Below are 24381 nucleotides of genomic sequence, written 5' to 3'. Positions count from 1 at the left end.
ATAATGTGCAAGTCCCACCAGACCAGGGCTTCTGTTTTTGCACTACCACTTATCACCACTGGCAGCAGCAATAGCACACGCTACTGATTTCATGTAAATTGTCTGAAATTCGTTTCCAAGGACACATAATTGACCTGTGGTAAAATTGTTAGTATTTGAATTGCCAAGACCAGCGCCAGAACCTGTGTATTGTCGCTTTTCATCTATCATATCTTGATAGCGCAACCTTTAAACCTAAGCATGGCTCGCTACCCTATTCTACTTATGCCAATGGCACCGATCCACCACAACCACACGGCTAAACTATTTGGATCGTGTATCAGATCTATTCTCTGTTTTACCATCTGGAAATGGTTGCTATGTTTGTGTTGTTCCTTTGTGAACACTGGGTATGTCATTATTTTTCTCTTTTATACTATCCGAGAAGGCACTTTTGGCAACGAATTGTCTGTTCTTCTGCCGAGCATCTGCTGGAAAATGGTTAACCTGATCCCTTTACCAGTGACTTGTAGTCAGGCAAAGGCCTGGTCTGCTTTTGGATTGCAGTCAAAGCTGTCTGAAAAACAAGTGCCATTTGTTTTCCTGTGCATAGCGTTTAACGGGAAGTCAGGAGGATATATTTCCAGAATCGTATTTTAAATAGCTCCAGATGTGAGCCTCGAGCCCCACTAGGAATGGAGTGAGGCGTAAGAGGAAATGCTCTGCCAGTGTTTAAACTCATAGGAACTGCAGTTATTAATGTTTCCACACACAGAGAGGTGGCCCGAAAATGAATGTGCTGAAAGTGACTGCAAGACGGAGAGGTGCAAATTGCTTATAAAACAGGAACTAAGTCTTTTAGAATCATTGCCTTGATTCGATACGACGCGGTAAAAGTGATAGATTTCCTAAGGAGCGGTAATGACAAATATCTTTTTTTATAAGTAAGATGGATGTTTGTGAAAATGACATTTACGTTGAGAGTTTAGATAGAAACCACATGGGATTACTCCGTTTATAATTGGGCTGACTCCTTTAACCCTACTTACATTCATCGTTGATTGCTTGAAATATTACAAATTCAGCGGGTCAAAGGGGAACTAAATGCAGAGATCATCATATTTATTAACCCTTTAGTGCCGACCCATACTGTCTCGAGACAGCTTGCTCTCACAGCTTGGATAGGAATAAAATCTGATCTGGTCAGTTTAACCTATGAAATCCTGTGACCAGTTCCATAATGATCTAACCTAATCAACTTCTGAGTTGTCTTTCTTATATGGCGTAAAAACACAAAACACATTTCTAAAGAAAAAATGCTAATTTAATTTTAACTCCACCTCCTAAAAATCAAACTAAAATGCATACATAAAAAGCCATGTGTAGCAAGAGAAAGTCCAATGAAAACAACAACTCGTTCCACAAAAAACAAGCCCTTGCACAGATTAATCCCCAGAAAAATTATTTTATTATGCAAAAAAAAATAAAATGGTATCTTGTTATTCTTGCCGCACGATGAGCAAGGCTAAATTTGAAAGCTACAAAGAAAACAACAGTATTGTTGTTTTTTCTTATTTGTTTATGTAGAGAGTTAATAAAATGCAATAAATAAGTTACAAGTTCCCATAATTGGTGCCAATAAAATCTACAACTCATCCCTGCAAAAACGAGCCTTAGGATGGCTACACTGAGGGGAAAATATTTTGGTTTTAGGATGTGTCAATGTGAAAAAATGCAAAGCATAGTTTGGTCACTAAAGGGTTATTCTGCCTATTCATAAAATGTACAGGCGGTCCCCTACTTAAGAACACTCGAGTTACATACGACCCCTAGTTACAAACGGACCTCTGGATATTGGTTATTTATTGTGCTTTAGTCCTAGGCTACAATGATCAGCTGTAACAGTTATCACAGGTGTCTGATATTAAGCTTTAGTGTTAATATTGATTCTTATGACAACCCAACATTTTTAAAATCCAATTGTCACAGAGACCAAAAAAGTTCTGGCTGGGGTTATAATGATAAAATATACAGTTCCGACTTACATACAAACTCAACTTAAGAACAAACCTACAGACCCTATCTTGTATGTAACCCGGGGACTGCCTGTAAATGGAATAAGAACACAGATAAGAAATAGACGACCAATGATAGCAAAGTGAATTGTTATTCTTAAAGGAGGTTTTCAAGCATATTGATGAATTATCCATTGAATAGGTCGGCAATATCAGATCGCCTGGGATTTTCCACTAGAATCAGGACATAAAACAGAGCTGTTCTCTATGACAATGTATCACAGCAGCTCTTCTCATCTCATATTCATGGTAGCTGAGCTGCATATACCCAGTAAAGCCACTAGCAAAGCCCAACAGAGATAAATTAGAGATTCATTAATATTCTGGAAAATCCCTCTAAGATTCCATGGAAAACCTAGATGGCCACCTACTAAAATTGTTTTATTAATGACAATGAACACATAGAAGTGACTGATGCAAAACAACCACATGCAAGAGACGCAGAAAAAATTGTCTCATTGTTATGGTTCAACAATGTCAGTTTAGTATCTTCTTTGTCCTTCACAGAAGCCACAGAGAGACTGAGACATGTTAATACATAGCAAGTGCTCTGTGGTCTATTAGATGAGCTCCCTGATGGCTGTCTATATGTCTATATGCTCTCTTTAGGACTAAGAGTTAATCTTAAAGGGGCTGGCACATGCTTTACCTCATGCTTTTTTGTGATGTTTACACGTGGGGGGCAATGTATTAGGTAATTTACCAATATACATCTATTATATGTTCTGCTCCTCTTTCTCAGCCACAGATTCCTGTCCATAAAATGGCCGCAGATGGAGGGTCATGTGATCTGTAACTGGCCACCATGAGCAATCGCCAGTAAGAGGTCACATGACATGACATATCTGGCTGATGAGGTAAAAGACAGGAGGCTTCAGAAGGCAGAAAGACTGAGACCAAGCAGACTGCAATGTATCACACAACATGTAAAAGGGAACCTGTCAGCAGAAACACCTTCCAGATCATGTTTCTTTTAGGATCCAGAAAATTTTCTTTGAAGTGAGCTGTAAATTGGTTGTATAAAGTCAAGGAGGCAGAGAACTTAGTTAAGCCCTCCCTGATTCAGAGTGCTCCCTTTACTGTAAGTGATGTCCCTGCATTCATGAACATCAGCAAGCGGTTTGGTTTATGATGTCAATCATAGCAGAGGGGGCCTTCTGAGGCAGGGAGAGCTTGACTTCAGCACTAAACTCTCCCTGTACCTGACTTTATGTAACCAGTTTACATCTCACTTTAAAGTTGATTTTCTGGATGATGCCACCAGGCTGAGTATGAAAGGTGGTAATCTGCTTTACATATCAGTAGTGGTTAACATGTCAAAGTACTTCTGTCAGGTTCCCTTTAAACAAAAAATATTTTATCACCCTAAAGTTTTATACATTACATAAAAAGTGTCTTCAAATAAGTTGGAAAAGAAGGTTAATGCCTTCTACTAGTCATGCTATTTATAAGAAACGTGGAAGAGGCTTCCTGTTCTGTAAATGTAGACTATATGTTCCCTGGCACTTCAATCAGATCTACACTTGGGACACATAAATGAGCAGTAGATATAGATAGTAAATACATGATTTCACATACATTAAGCCTAAACTAATTTTTACATGATATATGAGTACACTTAGTACTACATACTTAAACACGACAAGCCAACTCTATTTTTCAAAGGGATTGAGTTGATTTTTACAGTATTTCCGTTACCCGTACTTCTTGGCTTTTGCATAACCTTTTCAGCAGCCTCTTTGACTATGCCATTTAAGGACAAGCCGTATTTGTATTGGCATGTGTTTAATTTAATACTGTAGATGTATATTTGGTTTAGGTTTTATGTCCAGTGCTTACATGTCTTCTGGAGTATAAGCATAGATTAGCATGGAGCACAATACACTGTTCCCGTAGTGCAGATTATAGGCAGCCGGAGAGGAGATGGGTTTATCAGATACATGGATCTGTATACTTATTCTTCATCTGCGGACAGGCTGCATTAAACAAATACCACAAATTCTGCAGACTTGTCACTAGAGCTTTGAGTGGATTGTAGGACTGTCTATATCATAGGGTTGGAACATATCCTATGTGTAATTAAAATTACTATATGCTTGTCATGTCTATAAACTTATGATGTGAGGATTTCATTGTCCTTGATCACCCATTCTCTGACATGTTATATTAGTAGGGATCCAACAACCATTAGGTGATAGAATTGAGGAAAGGAATTTTTTTCTATGGAATTGGAAAAGCTGTCAATCATTTCTTCCCGTGCAACATATAGCACATGTCTTACTGTCCTCTTTACCTTATAATAGAGGTGTGAGATGGAGAACTGGGGTTTCCCCTTCTAGGACTTGTAGAAAACTATTTGATTAAAAAAAATTTTCTTACTTTGTTTACATCTTTTATTGAATTTGTGGTTACATATTGACATATTGAAGTGCACCTATATCTATCTATCTTCTTAGTTTCTTTGGTAAAGTGCTATTTTAAGGCAACTTTTTTTTTTCATCGCTGCATTGTATCAATGGGCTCAAAGTAGTTTTCTATTTTGTTAAAAGATTTTACTTTGCCAATTACATTTTTCTCATAAAGTACAGACTACTCTAGGATAATAACATATCTTACATGTGTGTTGCAGGAAAATGTATAGGTACAGGCAGTCCCTGGGTTACATACAACATAGGTTCTGTTTGGTCTCTGTGACAATTGGATTTTAAAAATGTTGGGTTGTCATAAGAACCAGGATTAACCATAAAGCTTAATTGCAGACACCACTGGGAACTGTTACAGCTGATCATTGTAGCCTATGTCTAAAGTACAGTAAATTACCAAAATCCAGAGGTCTATTTGTAACTAGGGGTCGTTTGTAAGTCGGGTGTTATTAAGTCGCTGGCCGCCTGCAGTCCATTTTAAATAATTTTGTATCCCTACAATTACAGTCTTTAAAGGACAGAGGATTGTAAACCAAGCACTCTCACATACTGTTGTGTGCCCCCTCTGGCAGGATCTGCTTCTTATGCCCTGAAAGAAGCCTACCACTACGGACCTACCTATTCAGGTAGTTCCGGTGGTAGGTGCATCTAATGTATGTAAAGATAGCCCATTTTAGGGCTAATCCTTTAATCTCCTCTATCTTTGCTAATCAGGGTAATATGCAAATTTTCGAAAGAGGCTACTGGGGCGTGGAGTAGCTGGAGCTGAGACTACACCGTGCGGCTACTCCACGCCCCAGTAGCCTCTTTGATCCTCCTACCCAGACATCTTCAGCAATCGAGTGCACGCAGCTCCTTGTAGCTGTACGCTGAAGATGTCTGGGTGGGAGGATCAAAGAGGATACTGGGGCGTGGAGTAGCCGCACGGTGTAGTCTCAGCTCCAGTTACTCCACGCCCAATGGCCTCTTAAAGCCTAGAAAATTTGCATATTACCCTGATTAAAGATTAGCAAAGATAGAGGGGAGTAGAGGATGAGCCCTATAAAGAGGTGTCCTTACATACATTAAATGCAGCTACCACCGGATCCACCGTCATAGGTAGGTTTCCTTTAAGAAAAAGAAGGCTTTAAAAATTATGCAAACGAAATGTAGGGACTCCAGACTCTATTAACATCTATGGCTTAGGCTGATTTGCATCATTTTAAAAGCTTTTGTAAAAACTATGGAACAAGAAGGTAAAAGAGCAGACCCTGCCAGTATGTCTGTGTGCTTGATTTACAGTCCTTCATCCAGGTGGTAGATGTGCTTTAAACTCACAGCTCCGAGGGTAAATTTTGACTGGATTATATTGGAAAATATGGGCACATCTGTGCTTTGACAATACTTGCATAGTTCTAGGGATCCCCTTTTACCTCCATTTTTAAGAGTTGCAGTTGTTTTCTAGCCTTGTCTCTTTCCCCATTTTTTCCACTGCGTTCCATTAACGTGTTGATCCTTTCATCATCTGTCATATATTAGGGTAAAATTCAACATTGGCAGCACATATCGCAAGGTTATCTTTACAACAAGTAGCTAAGAGCTGTGCAATGAATAACATATGTGGAAGATTGCTAAATGGCCGTTTTTTCCAACTAGTATCACTCACTCCTGATGTCTTGTAAAAAAAAAGTTTCCGGGACATTGAAAGCAATTGCAGGTCTCAGGGTGAGTCCAATGTTCTTCTTCATTCAATTCTTTAAAAAGGACCCTTTCTATTCTTTCATCAAGCTGAGCAGTATTAATCCATGATGGATTCCATGCAGGAATGTAGATGTCATCTGTGTAGAGGGACCAGATGTTGCAGTTTAATTGGTGACATTCACCACAATTTCCAGTCCAGATTTAAAAGTGCAACCTATGATTGAATTGTGCTTTCTTATGCACTTTGTTCACTGTAATGTAAAAGGCATGTCATAAAGCATGAGGTGCAGGATAGGGTTAAATGCAGAGCCTGGATTATGTGCGCGCGGTACTGGTTTTCATCATTACTTTAGGCTAAAAACTCATGACACCAAATAGTATTTATGACCACAATACAGCAGGGACAGGGATTACTTGTATTTATAGTGACTGTCCCATGAGGGCAATCCCAGTCCACGTGACCATTTAGGGCAAATGGTCATCATACAGGGGTTCCCCTCTGAAAACTATCCTTTTTGTGTCCACCTTGGTCAGGTGGACTCCTTATATCTGTGTACTTGAAGAGCTAAAACATCTCCTAATTTGTCTAGTAAATAATTTTTCTCCCGTTGAAGTAACAATGTTGGGGTATCTTCTGAATATTATAATATAATACACTCATTTTGAACATAGCCCTGCATAGAATAACAGTGTCCAGCTATTGAACACCTATCACACTAGGTACAGTCGTAACCCAGTTGTCAATGTACTCCTAAATTTCTAGGATGAATTAAAGACAAATGGCACAATACTACATATTAGGGAAAGTTCCTCCAAAATGTATGTACTTTAACTTACACACGAGGAAAGCTTACAGGTCCTCTTTCTGAGTTATGTCTAGATATGCTACATTTCCCTGCAATGATGAGGCACAATGATGAGGCAGCTCCCTCCTAGTCAATATCTGACTTTCAGGAAGCCTACCGACATGACAAGGAATAATTGCCAAACCAATAAGTCTCTTACAATAGGAATAGACAGCCAACTGTGGACAGCGTTGTTTGCATTTCATAGTATCTCTTCAGTATAGTGTAGGGTACTGGTACATGAGGCACTGCAAAATCCGATAGCGTGCTCCAAAAACCCCTGTTAAATGGGGCGCAAATCAAAAATACTCGGGAAACCCGACAGAAATGCGGTGTGCGGACCCTTAGTAAATGTCCCCCAGTGTCTTGCAAGTGCACCAACATTCTGGTGAGAACCCACAGATCTAAAACCCACTATATCAAGCATTTGTGGCATACACACAGGAGATGAAAGAACCACCTTAACAATTCTTAACTTATAGGAATAAGGGTTAAACATAAATAAAAAATTCTGGAAGTGACTACTTGATAATTTGGCATAGAATTTCTACCGGATCAACAGGAATTCCAGATACTTGGCTGCAGCATGAGTTGAGTTCTACAAGGCTATGAGGATAGTTTGGGCATAATTTTTGTGCTCTGTACCGAAATATTGTAACCCACTTAACTGCTAGTAATACAACATAATTATTCCTCAAAGGCAGGTGTGCAAACAGAGTAGACTATCTTTTTTTTTCATTTTGTTTTTGAGCCAGGTGGTTGACTCACATCCAGCAATAATAACAGGCTTTGGGATCTTGCCATCACCTTAAGCTGCTGCTATAAAGTTTATAGAATTGACAGATGAGGCAGAACGCCTTACTTTTATATTACCATAACCAAAGCCAAAATTTCAAGTTCGAAATACAAGTCTGGTCAAAAATATAGTGCAGCCCGTAAGCAAAGCTCAGCAACATTGGTTTCAGCATGGCAGACGTACAGTTTGGCTCAGCCGCTGCTCACATCTGTTTAACTGGTTCCGCTGGATTGTTAAAAAAAATTAAAAATTTTATTGTGTTAGATATGTTAGAAAGGTCTCAGCGTCCTGTGGTCAAATCAGGTCACATTCAGCAGAGGGAGGGAGGATTTTGAGAGGCAAGTTAAATGACTGTATTGGAAACAAATTAATATGTTACATAAATCAGTCACAGTAAAGTATGAGATCAGTTATCTGGGAAAGAGTTAGTAAGAGAATTATAGAGAGATGCTAAATAAAACCCAAGAAATATTTTTAATTTTTTTGCATTTTTTTTAGACTTTGTAACCATTTTGTTTGCCTCTTCTATTATACTCTGTCAGATGTTTGTAGGGGACCAACAAAATGTAGTATGACCGCTGGATCAGACTATATAGAGCTTGTTTGTTGTCTGTTACCATGGAAATTCATTGGTCTGCATAGAAGCTGGAAAAGCCAAACTATGCAGAACTTATTGCAAAATTTCAGAATTTTTTTTTAATGTGTGTTGGAGCAATGAACCATAGTTGTTATAGTAGACATAGCCTTCGTGGAAATTCTTTTTCTAATATAGATATGGAAAACATTTTTTTAGCTGTGAGAATACATATTGTACTCCCTTGTAATTATCATCTGGTAGTCAAAGACTATGGGGCACATTTACTATGGGTCCGAACGCTGCATTTTCGTCGGGTTTCACGTTTTTTCCAATGTGCCCTGAATTGCCCCGTGTGGTGCATTGGCGCCGGCTTGCATTGGGGGGCGTGGATGTTGAACAACCCTACTGATTCGGACAAACCGCAGAATTTAAAAAGCAAATAGTGTCGCAAGATCAGCACTTACATACACTGGGAAGAAGAAGGTGAATGCCCGCGGACCTCAGCGGGGAAGCGACACTTGCAGAAAATTGGATGCACGATCTAAGTGAATCGCGACAGACCCGAATCCTCAACGGACATTCCGGATCGGCGGCTTCAACCGAACGGGTAAGTAAATGTGCCCCTATATATTCTTTCGATTGATTTGGGATTCACCAGAATTTACTGAAATGAAAGAGATAATAAGAAAGTGCACTTTTATCCCCACAAGAAACAGCGCCATTCCTGTCCATAGGCTGTGCATGGTATATGATGAATATGAATGCTGTAAGTCTCCACGCGTCTGCAAGGCAATTTTAATAGGTCTCTGTAAGGAGAGCCCTTACTTCCCGACTCTTGTCAAAAGTCTCTTACCCATTAAAACAGTTCCCTACGCTGTACTGACGTGATGCAAAGACATTGAAAAGGCTCTGTCCAGAGTTGGGAATCTGGTCTTTCTGGAATAGATATACTGGTTTGGCTTTCATCCCACATCATGTCTTTAGGCTTCCTGAAATTCATGCTTGATATTAAGGGGACTGCCTTACAAGGTAGCTAAGAGGCAATGTTTCCCTTATCCCATCCTGGAAGACATATTTGCACATTTCCAAGAATCCCCTAGTGGAGCATCAATTGCTGTAAGTCTCCACATGTTGTAAGGCGGCCTTACTTGGCAAAGTCTCCTTAAGGAGAACTTACTACTTTCAGGGCAGACCTCACCACACGGTGCCCGTACAGCGGGCGTGTGCCAGCTACCATTTTCGCAGCTAACTCACAGTCGCAACATAAGGATGTGTGAATTGAGCCTAAGTTGCAATACAAATCAATGCCAGTGCATAAAAGCAGATCTTTTCTAATCTCAGACAACCCCTTTAAGCCATCTTGCGTGTCTGACACCTAAGCTGTAACCGCATACAAGAAGGAATATAAGGCCCTACATAAGTAGGGGTAATAAATAATGACTTGTAAGCGTCATCCCCTGCAGGATTTGAGTGCCCCATGAAAAGAGTTTTCGGAATGGTTTAGATTTGTTGTTATGGTTTCAAATTGTTTATCGCAGCGCGTCCAGAGACAAAACTCTTCTGCTGGATAAATTTATTTCTGTTGATACAAGTTGATTTTTATGAAGATGTTTAATGATTGCAATTGGGACCAGATCACAGCTGTTTAGATGGTGTTTTGCATCACTAATGACTGTGTGATTTGCTTGGGAATCTACGATGACGGCCGTGAATGTAGAACATTGTAATTAGTTATATATAAACAAGTTCTCCCAGTTTACCATGTATGTCTCACTTTTCTTGTTACGTTCTTGCCTTCCTTGCCATAAGATTCTAGTTAGGATACCAATATGGCTTTTTACAATACGTTTCTATATTGTGTCACCCCTCTAATACATCAGGCTGCAAGAGACTTGTATATTCCAATGCTGGGAGTTGTAGATAGAGATGTGCTGGTTGTTGTATAAGTACACATTCACACAGTCAGTATTCGATCCCTATTTTACATCAGAATTTGAAAGCAAAAACCAGAAGTGGACTTACACAAAGCAAAGCTTTAAAGGAAACCAGTTGTAACAGCACAAAAACACCTATAAATACTCACCTCCTTCATCTTGGTCCTCCGCTAGTCTTGACACACCGGGATCACCTAGAAAGTAACTTATAACTAGCAGCCCGGAGTGCGGGGACAAGATGTCCAGAGTTCCGGGCTGCTAATTATGCACGCCCACGCACTTCACGTCACGTGAATGCAGCTATTCCAAGGCCTTTGCACTCATGCAAACATTACCACTGATGGCAGACAGCATTGGTCTCAGTGTAGTGGTCAGACCAGGTTATAGCAGATCAGCTCCCATTCATTTCAATGGGAGGTAAGCTGCAGTGACTCGATTCAGTCTCTAAACAGAGAATGGAGCTGTCCACTTCCTTTTCCATTCTCTGTGCACCAGCTTTTGAGAACAGCTCATGTGTGGAGGTGCTAGGTGTTGGACCCACACTAAATTGATAGTGAGGACTTGTTCTACAGGTATGTTTTTAATATTTTTAGCCTGGAATAACCCTTAAGGAGCTACACTCAGCACTGCTGCATACTCTGTATGTGTGCATCTTTAAGCTCCACATATTTTCCTTATATTAATCAATAAGACCAATTATTTTCTAACGCTCCCGAAAGATGTCATTCCTTTTACTAGAAGTGGCTTTTTATAGTAACCTTTGTTTAATTATAATGTGTCCGGAAATCTGCCAAGGTGTGTGCACCGGCCATTGTATATCCTTGAAATAAAAAACAAAAGGGCATCATACCGCCGCAAAAAAAGGTTTTCTGCCTGGTCATCTGAACCTGGAATGTAACGTTGACCCATCCCTTTATCAGATAGTTGTGTAGGTACATTTGAGAGTTGTCTATCTCACCTCTCCTTTTACAGAAAACATGCAATCCGGCTGTGGTATTTATTCACATAATTCATCCTGGTCAGAAACATGCAATGATGTGTTTTCTGATGTATCTTAGCTGGCCGCATCTGTTGAGCAGACGTCCAGAAGCTCAGTATTCTTTGTATAATGTACTGTACAGTGTGTAGAGAAATAAATGGGAACAGACAGCTATTATTTTCACTCTGTTGTCATATGCTTTAAACATGTCAGGGTGATTCGGGACACTAAATCAACTAGGGGATCTTATGAACTTGGGATTTAGCGTCTCAAATTGCCCAATATCATGATGAGTCCTATAAGGTAGAGATGAGCGGACCCGTAGTTTTAGTTTGGGTTCGGACCTGCGATCAGGAAGTATTGCCGGCCGAACAGCCAATCTGGCAAATTGACACCCCTTGCTATTAGTTATGGCCATGATTAGCTGTCCCCCTACTCAATTATGGCCTTGGCTAGTACCAAGGGAGTCAATCTCCCAGATTGGCTGTTCGGCCACCAATCTGGCAATAAGTCCATGTTTCACAGCCGAACCCTAACAGAAACTACATGTCTACTCACCGCTAACCTCCGGTGCTTCCGGCACCCACTTGTTGCCTCAAAGAAGCTGACGAAGCTCTCCCTTTCTTCATTACGTAGGCACTTAACATACAATGAACGCGCAGCAAAGTCGGGCAGTGCCACTAAGGGTTTGTCTTTCTTGGTGGCTAGGACAGAGATGATATTCAGTAATTTAGAGATATATGGTAATTTAGTGTTCCAAATCTCTTTGACATGTTCCCTTTTATATATTATTGTGGTATATAGCAGGTGTATTTTTATGATCGCAGGTACGTTGTCTGGTCCATATACTATATTAGGTAGAATATGAAGTTGATGAAGTAATTGAAAAATAAGGTTTTCTAATATTGTATTCTACTTTTATCCACAGTCTCAACATTAGATTGGTAACCTCCTAGACTTTTGTTACCTGCGGTATATGATGTAGCACCATAATATGGCAGTTCACTTTTACCACATTATATGATCGGTTTAGAACATTTCATAAAGACATGATGTGTTATCCCACTAGGTCCCAGAAGATTCTACAGTTCAGTTTGACTCAGGAAGCCTCGCCATGAATACACAGACCGAAGAACGGTTCCTACCCTATGAAAACGATGAGCTGCTACAATGGACTATAAAGAATTACGGGGCTGTAACATCCTTTACAGAAATGAAAATGACCAATTATATTGACATCAGAGTGGGTGAAGGTATAGTGCTTTAGTTACTAAATAATTTTGATGGATATGAGCAGGGTGCACGGCACTCGACCACCAATATCCTATGGACCCATATCCTACAACACCCATTATTTGCACCCTGCAAATAGCCCACACTCATGTGCATGAGGTCTGTGAGGAGGGTGAGTGTGAACTCTACAATCTATAAAATTTATATATATACTATACTATACCAGATTAATGTACAGTACCTGGGCAGATACAGCACTTCCCAGAATGCAATTCAGTCATAACATACACAATTGGAAATTTAGTTGGCGATGAGAAAACGCTGTCATGCATGTAGTAAATTAGTTGATCAGTTGAAGAATAATCTTTTATGTTTTTAAACCTTTATTTTTGATGTTATGGAATCGTTTTTAAAGGAAATCAGCCAATATAAATAATATACTCTGATTTATACATTTTCTGTTTTAGATAATACTTTTCCTGCAACGTGCAACATTCAGAAGAACTTTATTTCTCTCAATTATCTTGGACGTTATCTTGAGCCTCAGTCAGCCATGAGCTGTGAATTGGGAGGCGAGGAAGAGAGATTGGTTTATATCGTAGAGTTGGATTCTCCAAGTGCCAAACCTTACAGGTAAAATACAGAATGTTCTAGGAGATTTATTGACCTAAATTTGGCTCACTTTTAGCTTCATTTCTGCAATTTCACTAGTGTAGATGCTGTGCTCCACATCATTTTTTCCAACTCATTCTACAAGGATGTGTGCCTACCAAAGAGCATGGATAAAGGTGCACTAATGCATGCCAAAAATGTGGTGCAAAGTTAGTTAGCTAATAGGTGACAAATTCTTAGACTAGACATCAGCCACAGTAATAAGCTGAGGAATCAATGAAAACATACAGTGATGTGATGTCTCCGGGTTTGGTCCCCAGGAGCCATTTAAGTTCCATGAGCCATTGCGATTTTGTACCTACAGTAGAAAATGCCTCCTCCTAACCCTAAGATATTTTCAATTAAATATGTTTGGTTTTATGCTATGTCATCTGAAGTTTGACCTGGCTTCTAAGAAATTTTCTTGGAATGGTTATACTGGTTTCCAGTGTCACGGTATGGTCTCCATTCAATACCAAATGTACAAGCTGTAAGGCTGTGACATTTATGTCGTAGATATTTAGAGCTTCTATTGCCGAATCTGTCATACTAGCTAAAAGAAAACAAAAAAAAAAAAAATCAGTAATTCAGATGTTTATGTAATTAGCTACTATGATAGAACCTAAAACCAGACATATGAACAAGTGGGCTGATCCCACCTAACAAGGAAACTGCCGGACTTCCTAGGCTGCTTCTCACAAAGTTTTTTTCCTCATTACGGTAAGATTTTGCATTGGCCCTTAAATACCTAAGTTTTTTTTACTGTATAGAGAACAGTAACACCTGGTTCACTATTACTGGTTGGTCAGTTCACTAGTTAGGCATACCATAGGGATCAGGGGGATTCTCCCTTATTACTTTTACCCGTTACTACGATTGGTGCCCTCCACAGTAATTGGGGGGAAATGTATTGAGATTGACGCATGATGCACCTGTCTTACTACTCCCCACATCAGGGCAGGAAAAACATTACAGTCTCTTCTTGAACACATTACGGCAATTCTGCACCCAAATAAAATCTATCTCTGGTACTGCAATGTGTAGCTTTCTAGCTTTAACCTGGGCAAGTATCCTGACACAGGCTGTAGTAAATTTAGCTGCCCACTGTGTGCCCCACTTTTCGAAAAGTGGTGTAAGGGTGGCAAGAGGGTGGGGGATGCCCTCCAGTGTTACCATCCGTATTCTATTGTTTTTGTATTTACCTGAAAATGTCTTAGTTTTTGTTAAGTTGGTTGATACAGATTATCTCTGCTTTTTCATAAGTACAATAAAATCATACATTGACACATCTGTTTTCAATCACTAGGCCATCTTACATTGCCAAACTCTAATTGCCATTGAAAGTGAAATTGGAGGTACCAGGCAGCTGCATGCCTTGGTACATGAAACCCCCAGGATATTTTTAGCCTCTAGTATTATAATCTTTTTGGTTTTTCTGTGCTTTGAATATGTTTTTTTTTGCGTTACCATGGATTAAATCTTGGCTATCTCTGAGTTTAATGACAATCCTGGGTGCCAAGTCTTCAAATTTCCTCTAGAACTGGATAAGGTTTATAACTGTGATTTCAAATAAGAACCCGTTGCCACCAAAACCTAGTAATTATCAATTATAATGATTACCGAATGGTATCTGTGGACATAGGTCGACTTCCGCTTATTTATCTGTCAAATGAATCTAAATAAACCAGCAAATGAGGTCCACACCATCTCTCCAGTTGATGCATGTTTGTTGTCTACTGGTCTTATAGCACCACAAAGACTCCACATCTTGGCTGCTTTTACCTTGTGACCGATGGTAGAACTTTATACTCACATTACAAGTTATCACTGAGCATTTTTTAACACCTTGGCTTCAAGAATCTCACAGTATATTAAATCCAACTTTCACTTCAACATGTTTTGATCAAAATGTCTGGTCTGCACATGTTTGCTCTTTGGCAAAAATCAAAATATTTAATTAGTTGAGCAGATACCGTATCACAATACATTCAGCCGAAAGACATTCTTCTTTCTATCTGACTTTATTTTCCTTATGTAGTTCATTTCAGGTCGACATCATTGTTGACATCAGTCCGCGCCATCCAGATGTCACCCTTGTCAAGAGTCTTGTCCTTATCCTCAAATGTAGTAAATCGGTCAACTGGGTTATCAGGACAAGCAATATCCATGGCAAACTGGAAGTCTTGGTATGTTTCTTACTATCATCATTTTTGTAGCAATAAAAAATGCAATGTCTTTAAAGGTATATTTTCTTGAATATGTTACATTTGGCGGAACAATAGTATTTTTTCATTAAACACACTTATACCTACAGTTATCCTGCAGATCTAATTTAATTTCTCATATGATATCCCATTTGGGGCAGAAACACAATACACTGTAGTTCACTTACTGTCCTCAGCATTTAAAAGCCATTTGGGTATCACAAGTGAGTGGTTGGCTGCAAGGGTGAACTTTCCCATAAGTGACAGTAGTCGAACTAGTACTGAAGGAACCGGCGTCATGGCCATCAGTGCGGCAATGAAGCGGTCAGGTAAGGTTATGAAGGTTATCATGACATATGACTTGCCATTTGGGGCAAGCACATACTACGCTGCAGCTCACTTACTGTCCTCAGCACTGTGCCATTTGTATAGAGGACATCACTTAAAGGACATCTACCACCAGGATGAAGGACTGTATGCAAATAAGCCTGAGTGACTTCAGGCTCCATTAACACCTATGGAGCCTGGAGCCCTTCAGGCACATTTGCATACAGTCCTTCATCCTGCTGGTATATAGCCTTTAATTCGGTGGTTGGCTGCAGTGATGAACAACTTTCCCATTTGAGTTTCAATAGCCGAACTAGTGCTGAAGGAACTGGTATCAAGACCACTAGTGTTGCAAGGTAGTAGGTAGTTAAGCTTAGGATACATTCCCACGAACTTAGGAAAACGGCAATGTATACAGCTGTAAATATACGTGTAGCATACGGCCCAATTAATTTCAAAGGGCACTACGGCCATCCATTTAACCGGTTAAGGACCGGGCCCTTTCCTGTTTTTTCATGTCCATTTTTCACTCCCCACCTTCAAAAATCTATAACTTTTTTATTTTTACACGTAAAGAGCTGTGTGACGGCTTGTTTTCTGCGTAACAAATTGCACTTCATAATGATGGTATTAAATATTCCATGCCATGTACTCGGAAGCAAGAAAAAAATTCCAAATGCAATGAAAATGGTGAAAAAACACATTTGCGCCATTTACTTGTGGGCTTGGATATTACGTCTTTCACTGAGCGCCCCAAATGACATGTCTACTTTATTCTTTGGGTCGGTACGATTAAGGGGATACCAAATTTGTATAGGTTTTATAATGTTTTCATCCATTTACAAAAATTAAAACCTCCTGTACAAAAATAATTTTTTTGATTTTGCCAACTTCTGGCGCTAATAACTTTTTCATACTTTGGTGTACGGAGCTGTGCGTGGTGTCATTTTTTGCGAAATTTGATAATATTTTCAATGATATCATTTTTAGGACTGTACGACCTTTTGATCACTTTTTATAGATTTTTCAAAATGGCAAAAAAGTGCCATTTTCGACTTTGGGCGCTATTTTCCGTTACGGGGTTAAACGCATTGAAAAACCGTTATCATATTTTGATAGATCGGGCATTTTCGGACGCGTCGATACCTGATGTGTTTATGATTTTTACTGTTTATTTATATTTATGTCAGTTCTAGGGAAAGGGGGGTGATTTGAAATTTTAGGTTTTTTTATTATAATTTTTTTTTTTTAAACTTTTTTTTATTTTTATTTATACTATTTTTCAGACTCCCTAGGGTACTTTAACCCTAGGTTGTCTGATCGATCCTATCATATACTGCCATACTACAGTATGGCAGTATATGGGGATTTTCTTCCTCATTCATTACAATGTGCTATCAGCACATTGTAATGAAGGGGCTAAAACGAAATAGCCTTGGGTCTTCGGAAGACCCGAGGCTACCATGGAGATGGATCGCCGCCCCCCAATGACGTCACGGGGAGCGGCGATCCCAGGTAAGATGGCGGCGCCCATGCGCCGCTATCTGTTTGAGGCTGCCGGCAGCTTTGCCGGCAGCCCACGCTGTAAAAACACCCGCGATCGGTGCTAGCACCGATCGTGGATGTTACCGGTAAGCCTTTGCTGCAATATGCAGCAAAGACTTACCGGCTATGGAGAGGGCTCAGCCCGTGAGCCCTCTCCATGCAGCGCGACGCGACCGCCGCCGTGAATACACGGCGGGCGGTCGCGAACCGGTTAAATGGCTGTATTGTGTACCGTAAAATATAGAACATGTCCTCTTTTCTCATGTATTTTGTTCCGTATGTCCATAGAAGTCTATAGAAGTCTAAATGTATAAAATACTGGTTGCATCATACGTGCACTATCCAGGGAGACCAGAACCAGTGGGAGGTCCATTCTGTCAGCCATCCAATAGTCGGCCATCCATCATCTGCCAGCACCCTGTATTTTATATGGATACAGTACGGATACAGTGACATACGTGCACATACGGATGAAAAACGATACGTATATATAGATACATACAGCATGGAAATACAGGACTGGAGAAATCACTCGTTTGTGTGAATGCAGCCTCATCATGGTTACACAAAGTGCTAACACCTCAAAGTTCTACCACGGTAATACAGACATAGCGCTAAATGAAAATCAGTCACATATTAATTTTTCATGCATTCCTCTGAAGACATTTCCATTTTCAAGAAATAGGTCACATAAGCAGCTTGCATTATATTCTCCATAATTGATCTCCTCAAGAGAAGAGCAGCTTCCTGTTGACAGATTGCTAACATTTCACTTGCAATAACATACATTCTAGCACCTCCGAGGACTTGTCTTATCTGAAGTGTGGTCCTATCTGTAGATGAACTTATTTATAGTTTTCTAAATGTGGCCTATAAATCCTGGTTATCACTGCTAATTGATTTGATCTTAGAAAAGTGTGAAGTTTCCATGTATTTTTTAGATTACTATAGGACTCCTAATCCTCCGGTAATGCACCATAGATATAAGTCTAGTGTAGATAACATGGCAGAGTACATGCAGGGTAAGAGAGCAATGTACAATGTTGATTTTGGGGCCTACATGTGATGGTCAAAAGGAATTTTTCCATGCCAGACACAGATTGGTCTATGGCTCTGTGACCTCATGTTTAATGTCACATTGAAGAGGGCACTGTATAAAAAAACTATATTATATTATTAAAGGTGGTCCCCTACTTAAGAACACCCAGCTTACAGACGACTCTTAGTTATAAACGAACCTCTGGATGTTGGTAATTTACTGTTCTTTGGACCCAGGTCACAATAATCAGCTATAACAGTTATCAAATGTGTCTACAATGAAGCTTTATTGTTATCCTGGTTTTTATGACAATCCAACATTTTTAAAATCCAATTGTCACAGAGACCAAAAAAAAAAAATTGACTGGAGCTGCAATTATAAAATATACAGTTCCGACTTAAATACAAATTCAATTTAAGAACAAACCTACAGAACATATATTTTACGTAACCTGGGGAGTGCCGGTATATATTATATTATTGCTACATTTTTACCCCATTTCCAATTTGGAACATACAAGAGGTTGAATTTACTTGTATATTTCATGTTACGACTATATAATGTAATGTTTTCTTTCTAGACAAACAAGTCAGACCTTGTGACTAAAAGGGATCAACATAACCAAAAATAAAATGTACATATGTAATAAAACAAAGACTATTAGAAACTTGTGTATAGTCCCTTGGGTAGGTTTGTTCTTTTCAATCAAATTATGAAAATGACACAAATTTTTTTACCTTTTATATTGTTGGAACCAGAATGGAGATAATTGTAAAACCTTGTTGTAGATGCTTCAGGAGCAAAATAAACTATTGAAGAGAACTACCAGAGTTAAGCAAACCTGTAAACCTATAAAACAAAATCCAGCTGTTCTATTTTTATTCTGCTCTCATATAGAGCAGTAGCAGCAGAAATCACCTGTCTTTCACTAAAACACTGGTACATGAGAACACAAGAAACATTTTAATATATGTTATCAGACAAAAGTAATTATTTCTCTACTTATTTGGCTCCTATAATCTTCCCTCCTTCCCTCTTAATCAGCTTTTGGCTATTTGATGCATAGGGGAGGGGGATCCGTCAGTCACTGCTCCTCCCAGCAGGTGAAAGTGGACTGCAGATTCAGAGACAGAGACAGCAACTTTTAGAAAATTACTATTAGAAGTCACATAATGACCAAATGTAATGTTTTTCATCATGTACACCTACTGGACTAGCGAGCTATTCAATGTCCCAGGATCAATATCTGCAAAGAGTTTGTATGTTCTCTGTGTGATTTTCCTCTGGGTCTTCCTGTTTCCTCCCACACTCCAAAACATACTGGTAGGTTGATTAGATTGTGAGCCTCATTGGGGACGGGGACCGATTTGGCTAGCTCTGTGCAGCGCTGCATAATCTGTGTGCTATATACAAATAAAAGAATTATTATTATTATTAAAAACTTATGAAAGGTTGGATGCACTTTAAATAACCTAGCAGAATATTTAAATATGTTTTTTCCACAGGTATTTACAGGTGTTTGTAATAAGTTTTATTTTAGGCAATGTGCATGTGCACCAGTCTAGTGGAAACATATAAGGACTGGTTTATCTTTTTCCCCCAGTGGGCAGTAGTGTTTATTTCTTTTGTGGCTTTGTGTTATTTTTGGTCAGTGTTAACCATGGAGAGTTGCTCTATTGCTGTCCAGCTCTTGTGGGCTGTTTCAGCACAGCATGAACTAGGGCTGACCTTAATGTTTCCACTCCAGATTTCTTCACTTACTGTACATCTGGGTCTTCTCGACCTTACAGCTTCTTGATTAGCTTTCACTATAAATATTTAAAATTAAATCATATATATATATCTTGCTATTACTTGGTATATATCTTACATGAACCCTTTTAGGTTTCCTGATCTTTCTAATTCTACAGGTATCATGTTCTGCACAGCATGCTGGATGACCAGAGAGAGGGAATCTCCATGTTAGGGGCCGGTGACGGCTGCCAAATGTTTTTATTTGAAACATGTGCCGGCTTTTTTTTTTTTAAAGATAATCAAATTGTGATTTCTTTTTCTATTTTTACTACAATTTCATTGAATTTTCTCTTGGAAACATTTGCCTTCATTCATGTGGCTTTAAGTTTTATTACAATGTGCATCATTATACACAGTGTTTAGAGGAGTCATAGACCATCTGTGATTTGCAAATCCTAAATCTTGCAACATACTTTTCCAGTAAGAAGTGATGAAAGCGGCATTCCTTCACCTGCTGCTGATAACCTTAGCCAGCTAGATAGCTGACCATACATTTTAGATAGAGATCAGCCACATGCTCGCAGCCTCCCACCCCACTCAGTATATACATGTTCCGCTAAACCAAGTTTACACAAGCTTTTAATGAAGAAAGGGATGTAAGGTCCTGAGAGACTCCTCTGACGGCTTTACAAACCATGGGGTGTGTCTACAAATAAAATAATTACAGAGCAATAACCAGGCCGAACAAAGTAACAGGAGAGAGGGTCCTGCTCATAGGAGCTTACAATTTTCTCATCATACCATTAAAGTAAATAAAGTTCAATAAAGATGTAGGTCCATTAAATCTAGAGGATGGTAGACAAAAAAGACTTTAGACTGATGCCAGTTTAGACTCCGAATACGGCAGTGAAAAAAATTCCCTGGATCATCTGTACACCCTATATTCCCATAATATCATATTTTTAAGTCCGCTCTCTATATATCAGTGCAAGTGGACAGCATTTTTCCTGTGTTTTTGCATCTCATCAGCACAGTGTGTGGACCTGGTTTGGCTAGGTAAGAGGCCATTGAAATTCTGGGAATTAAATATGCAAATAAGTTTTGAAAACTGTGCCTTAGTGCTACCTTGAAAGGCAGCTCCCTATACATTAGTGCATGATGTAAAAAAAAGCCTAGTAATATGATCTGGGATAATAGCCTAACTATTATGCCTTTTCCAAAAGGAATACACTCAACTGTGGACAGGGCGGTTTTAATATTTTTGCATCTCATCAGCACAGAATTGGGAGCAGGTGATTTTGTTACATTATAACATAGAACAAAGGAGAAAACCAAGGACAAGTACTAGTTGGGATCAGTTATATTTCTACAGTAATATGCAACGTTTTACACTTTTTTAGATGTTATGTATCACATATATGTTTATCTAAGTTAAAATAGTTTTGGGTGGAAAGTGGTTAAGCCACAGTATGCTCCCCTCTGTGTTCTGTGACTGGTGTCTAAATTTAGTCCTGGAATAGTAATATATACATTCATATTGGCAGAGCCCACCAGGCAGTTCTAGTTCCAAATACAGCTGTGTGAAGAAATCGAGTTCCTGTGAACATGTCAGGATATGTATTAACTCTGCCTGGTTTTGAAAAAACTACATCTGAAATCTATAGCAGTCCTGTCCTGCCAGCTTGTACTGGTTTACATTGCTATTTTCCTCCTACTCAGTTTTTTGTGTTTTAGAATTTAGGTTTACACTTAAAGTCAATGGTTGTTTTTTAAACGCTTTTCTTTATTTGGACACCTGCACTGGTTTCTACTGTGGTGTCCATAGTGTGCCAATTTAGGAATACACATCCAATCGGTGTAAGGAATGGCATTCGTAGATGGTTGTCTTAAACCTTTTTGTCCCATTTCAGATCCTTTTTTTAATTGAAACCAACAATATTATTACAAGTACAGCAAAACAATAATATTGAAATACCAAGGAATCTTCCAAAAAAATCATACCTATGCTATCACATTTTTTATGTTGCTCTTGTTGTAACTTTGCGAGGTAATTTGGGCATGCAACGAAGTGGGACACTAAATGAACTAGTAGGAGAGGTTTCAGGGGATTGTCAATGGATATGGTAGCATTCACTTGTTTTCCTTGGGTCTTAGTAGCAATATTAGACTTAAGATCTAAAATTATTTGGTTATTAAAAGGTTTTACAGGGCTCCAAGCACAAAAGGTATACTAGATACAAGGAGTCACTGCATCCCTGAAGGACGACAGCACCGCACTATGGTGCTTGTACTTCCAATGTGGCCACCATGCAGTTCATGTTTCACAGACCTAACATTTTTGAATGAGCCTCTAGACATGCATGGCCTGCAGGAGATTCTGGGAAGGAAATATGCAAATAAGTTTTGAAAACTGTGACTCAGTGCTACTTTGAAAGGCAGCTCCCTATATATCAGTGAATGATGTAAAAGAAGCCTAGTGATATAATCTGGGGTAATTGCCAAACTAGTATGACTTTTCCCAAAGGAATAAACTCAACTGTGGACAGGGTGGTTTCAATATTTTTGCATCTCATCAGCACAAAGTTGGGGACAGGTGATTTTGTTACAATATATAAATATTGAACAAAGGACAAAAACTGCAATTAAATCTCCAATTTCTGCAAATAAGTAATATAGAGACGCTACTTAAACATGGGGCAGGCAGTCAATGGAAGAATATAGTCAATGAAACAATTAGTGACATAATCATAAACCGGAGGAACAAACACTTGAAACAGACTGGAACCAAATTAACTTTGTTGCTCAGTTATAGGATGCTGTGAGAAGGAGTCTTTGATGTCTTGGGTAACAGTGGCTTTGGGTGAAGTCAGAGAACTTCAGGGCACACTGGCCTACAGTAGGCTAGAATCACAGGTAGACAAATTTTATGTTCTGGTTGACCAATGCATACCATTACTAAGGCAAGAGCTATGTAACTTTTTAGGTCCACAGGATGACCATACAGTAACTTGGATGAGCATTGTGTAACTGCTGAAATTGTTTGGGGGCTAAAAACATCCATCCTCCCAAATGTCTTTTTGAGTTGTTTGTTGTGATGTTGAGTTTTGTCTCTCTATATAAGTAATTTCAGGCACCCATTGGTCTGTTATTTTATCTTGCAGATGTTGACGTGCCTTTGTCAAATTGGCCTCGGCATGCAAATGACAGATGCTTATAGGCTATCATAAGAAACATGTTATTTTTCACAGAAATTGTATTAATGCTCAAACAAAACAAAATGTCCTTGTAAAAAAGTAAAGCTGTAATTGAATAGGCCCATGTACACCACATATTATGTGCCTTATGTGCTTTTATCGGGTGTATTTGTTCAGCAGAAGGGTGCTATGCCGACCAAGGCCACTTCAGTGTACATTAACACTAAAAACTTTCATATCAAATGTTCTGTTCAACACACAGTCTTGCATCTACTCACAAACATTTTCACAAAGCGGATAAAAACACTTTAACTGTTGTACCTGTTGAGGCCCCAGGTATTCCTATTTCCTAACTGTTTTACGAATCTATACTATAGGGAATATGTGCAGGCAATTTGTATTTCTTGGAAGTAAGGATTTAGCTGAATATAGAATGGGCAAAAAAGAAAAAAAATCTGGACAGTCTTACATATGTGGGGGGCCAGGAGACCGCTCTGCTTCAGCTCTCACCGATGAGCTATTGGTAGAGCAACGCCTTTTATAATATTTTATGTTAAAGGGATGACACATCCAAAAGGACACATAGGGGGTCATTTACTAAGGGCCCGATTCGCGTTTTCCCGACGTGTTACCCGAATATTTCCGATTTGCGCCGATTGTACCTGAATTGCCCCGGGATTGTGGCGCACGCGATCGGATTGTGGCGCATCGGCGCCGGCATGCGCGCGGCGGAAATCGGAAATCGGGCATGGCCAAACGGAAACCCGACGTATTCGGAAAAAGCGCAGCATTTAAAAACCTAAAAAGTGTCGCTTGGGGAGCGCTTACCTTCACCTGGTCCGAGGTGGTGCATTCCGGCGCGATGAGATGACTTTCAGCGCAGCAGCGCCACCTGGTGGACGGCGGAAGAACTACCTTCATAAATCCCGGCCGGACCCGAATCCAGAGCAGAGAAGGCGCCGCTGGATCGAGAATGGACCGGGTAAGTAAATCTGCCCCATAATGTTCAGTTTGAAAAAATGAGACCCACATAGAAATTCTTTCCATACCAGCATGAACATGCTCAATTTGCATGAACAAATACCAGCCATGGAGTTTAAGCCGTTGTTGGGAATGAGATGCATTTTAGGTGAAATAAAGTATAGAGTGGGCGTTATAATAAAACT

The 24381-nt window shown here is 39.4% G+C and overlaps 1 protein-coding gene across 2 annotated transcripts in view; it reads left to right on the top strand.

The window, feature by feature from the left end:
* Nucleotides 1–24381, top strand: part of TGFBR3 (transforming growth factor beta receptor 3) — a 146467-nt gene that overhangs the window by 81924 nt on the left and 40162 nt on the right. For both annotated transcript variants that reach the window (XM_072127750.1, XM_072127749.1), the window contains exons 5-7: nucleotides 12358–12541; nucleotides 12989–13154; nucleotides 15211–15358. In XM_072127750.1, coding sequence (XP_071983851.1) covers nucleotides 12358–12541; nucleotides 12989–13154; nucleotides 15211–15358 — 498 coding nt within the window. The remainder of the gene's footprint in view (nucleotides 1–12357; nucleotides 12542–12988; nucleotides 13155–15210; nucleotides 15359–24381) is intronic.

The sequence above is a fragment of the Engystomops pustulosus genome, chromosome 10 (genome assembly GCF_040894005.1).
Source record: "Engystomops pustulosus chromosome 10, aEngPut4.maternal, whole genome shotgun sequence".
NCBI classification, from domain to species: Eukaryota; Metazoa; Chordata; class Amphibia; order Anura; family Leptodactylidae; genus Engystomops; species Engystomops pustulosus.
The sequence above is the reverse complement of the archived record's forward strand: the minus strand, read 5'-3'. Positions and strand labels throughout refer to the sequence as shown.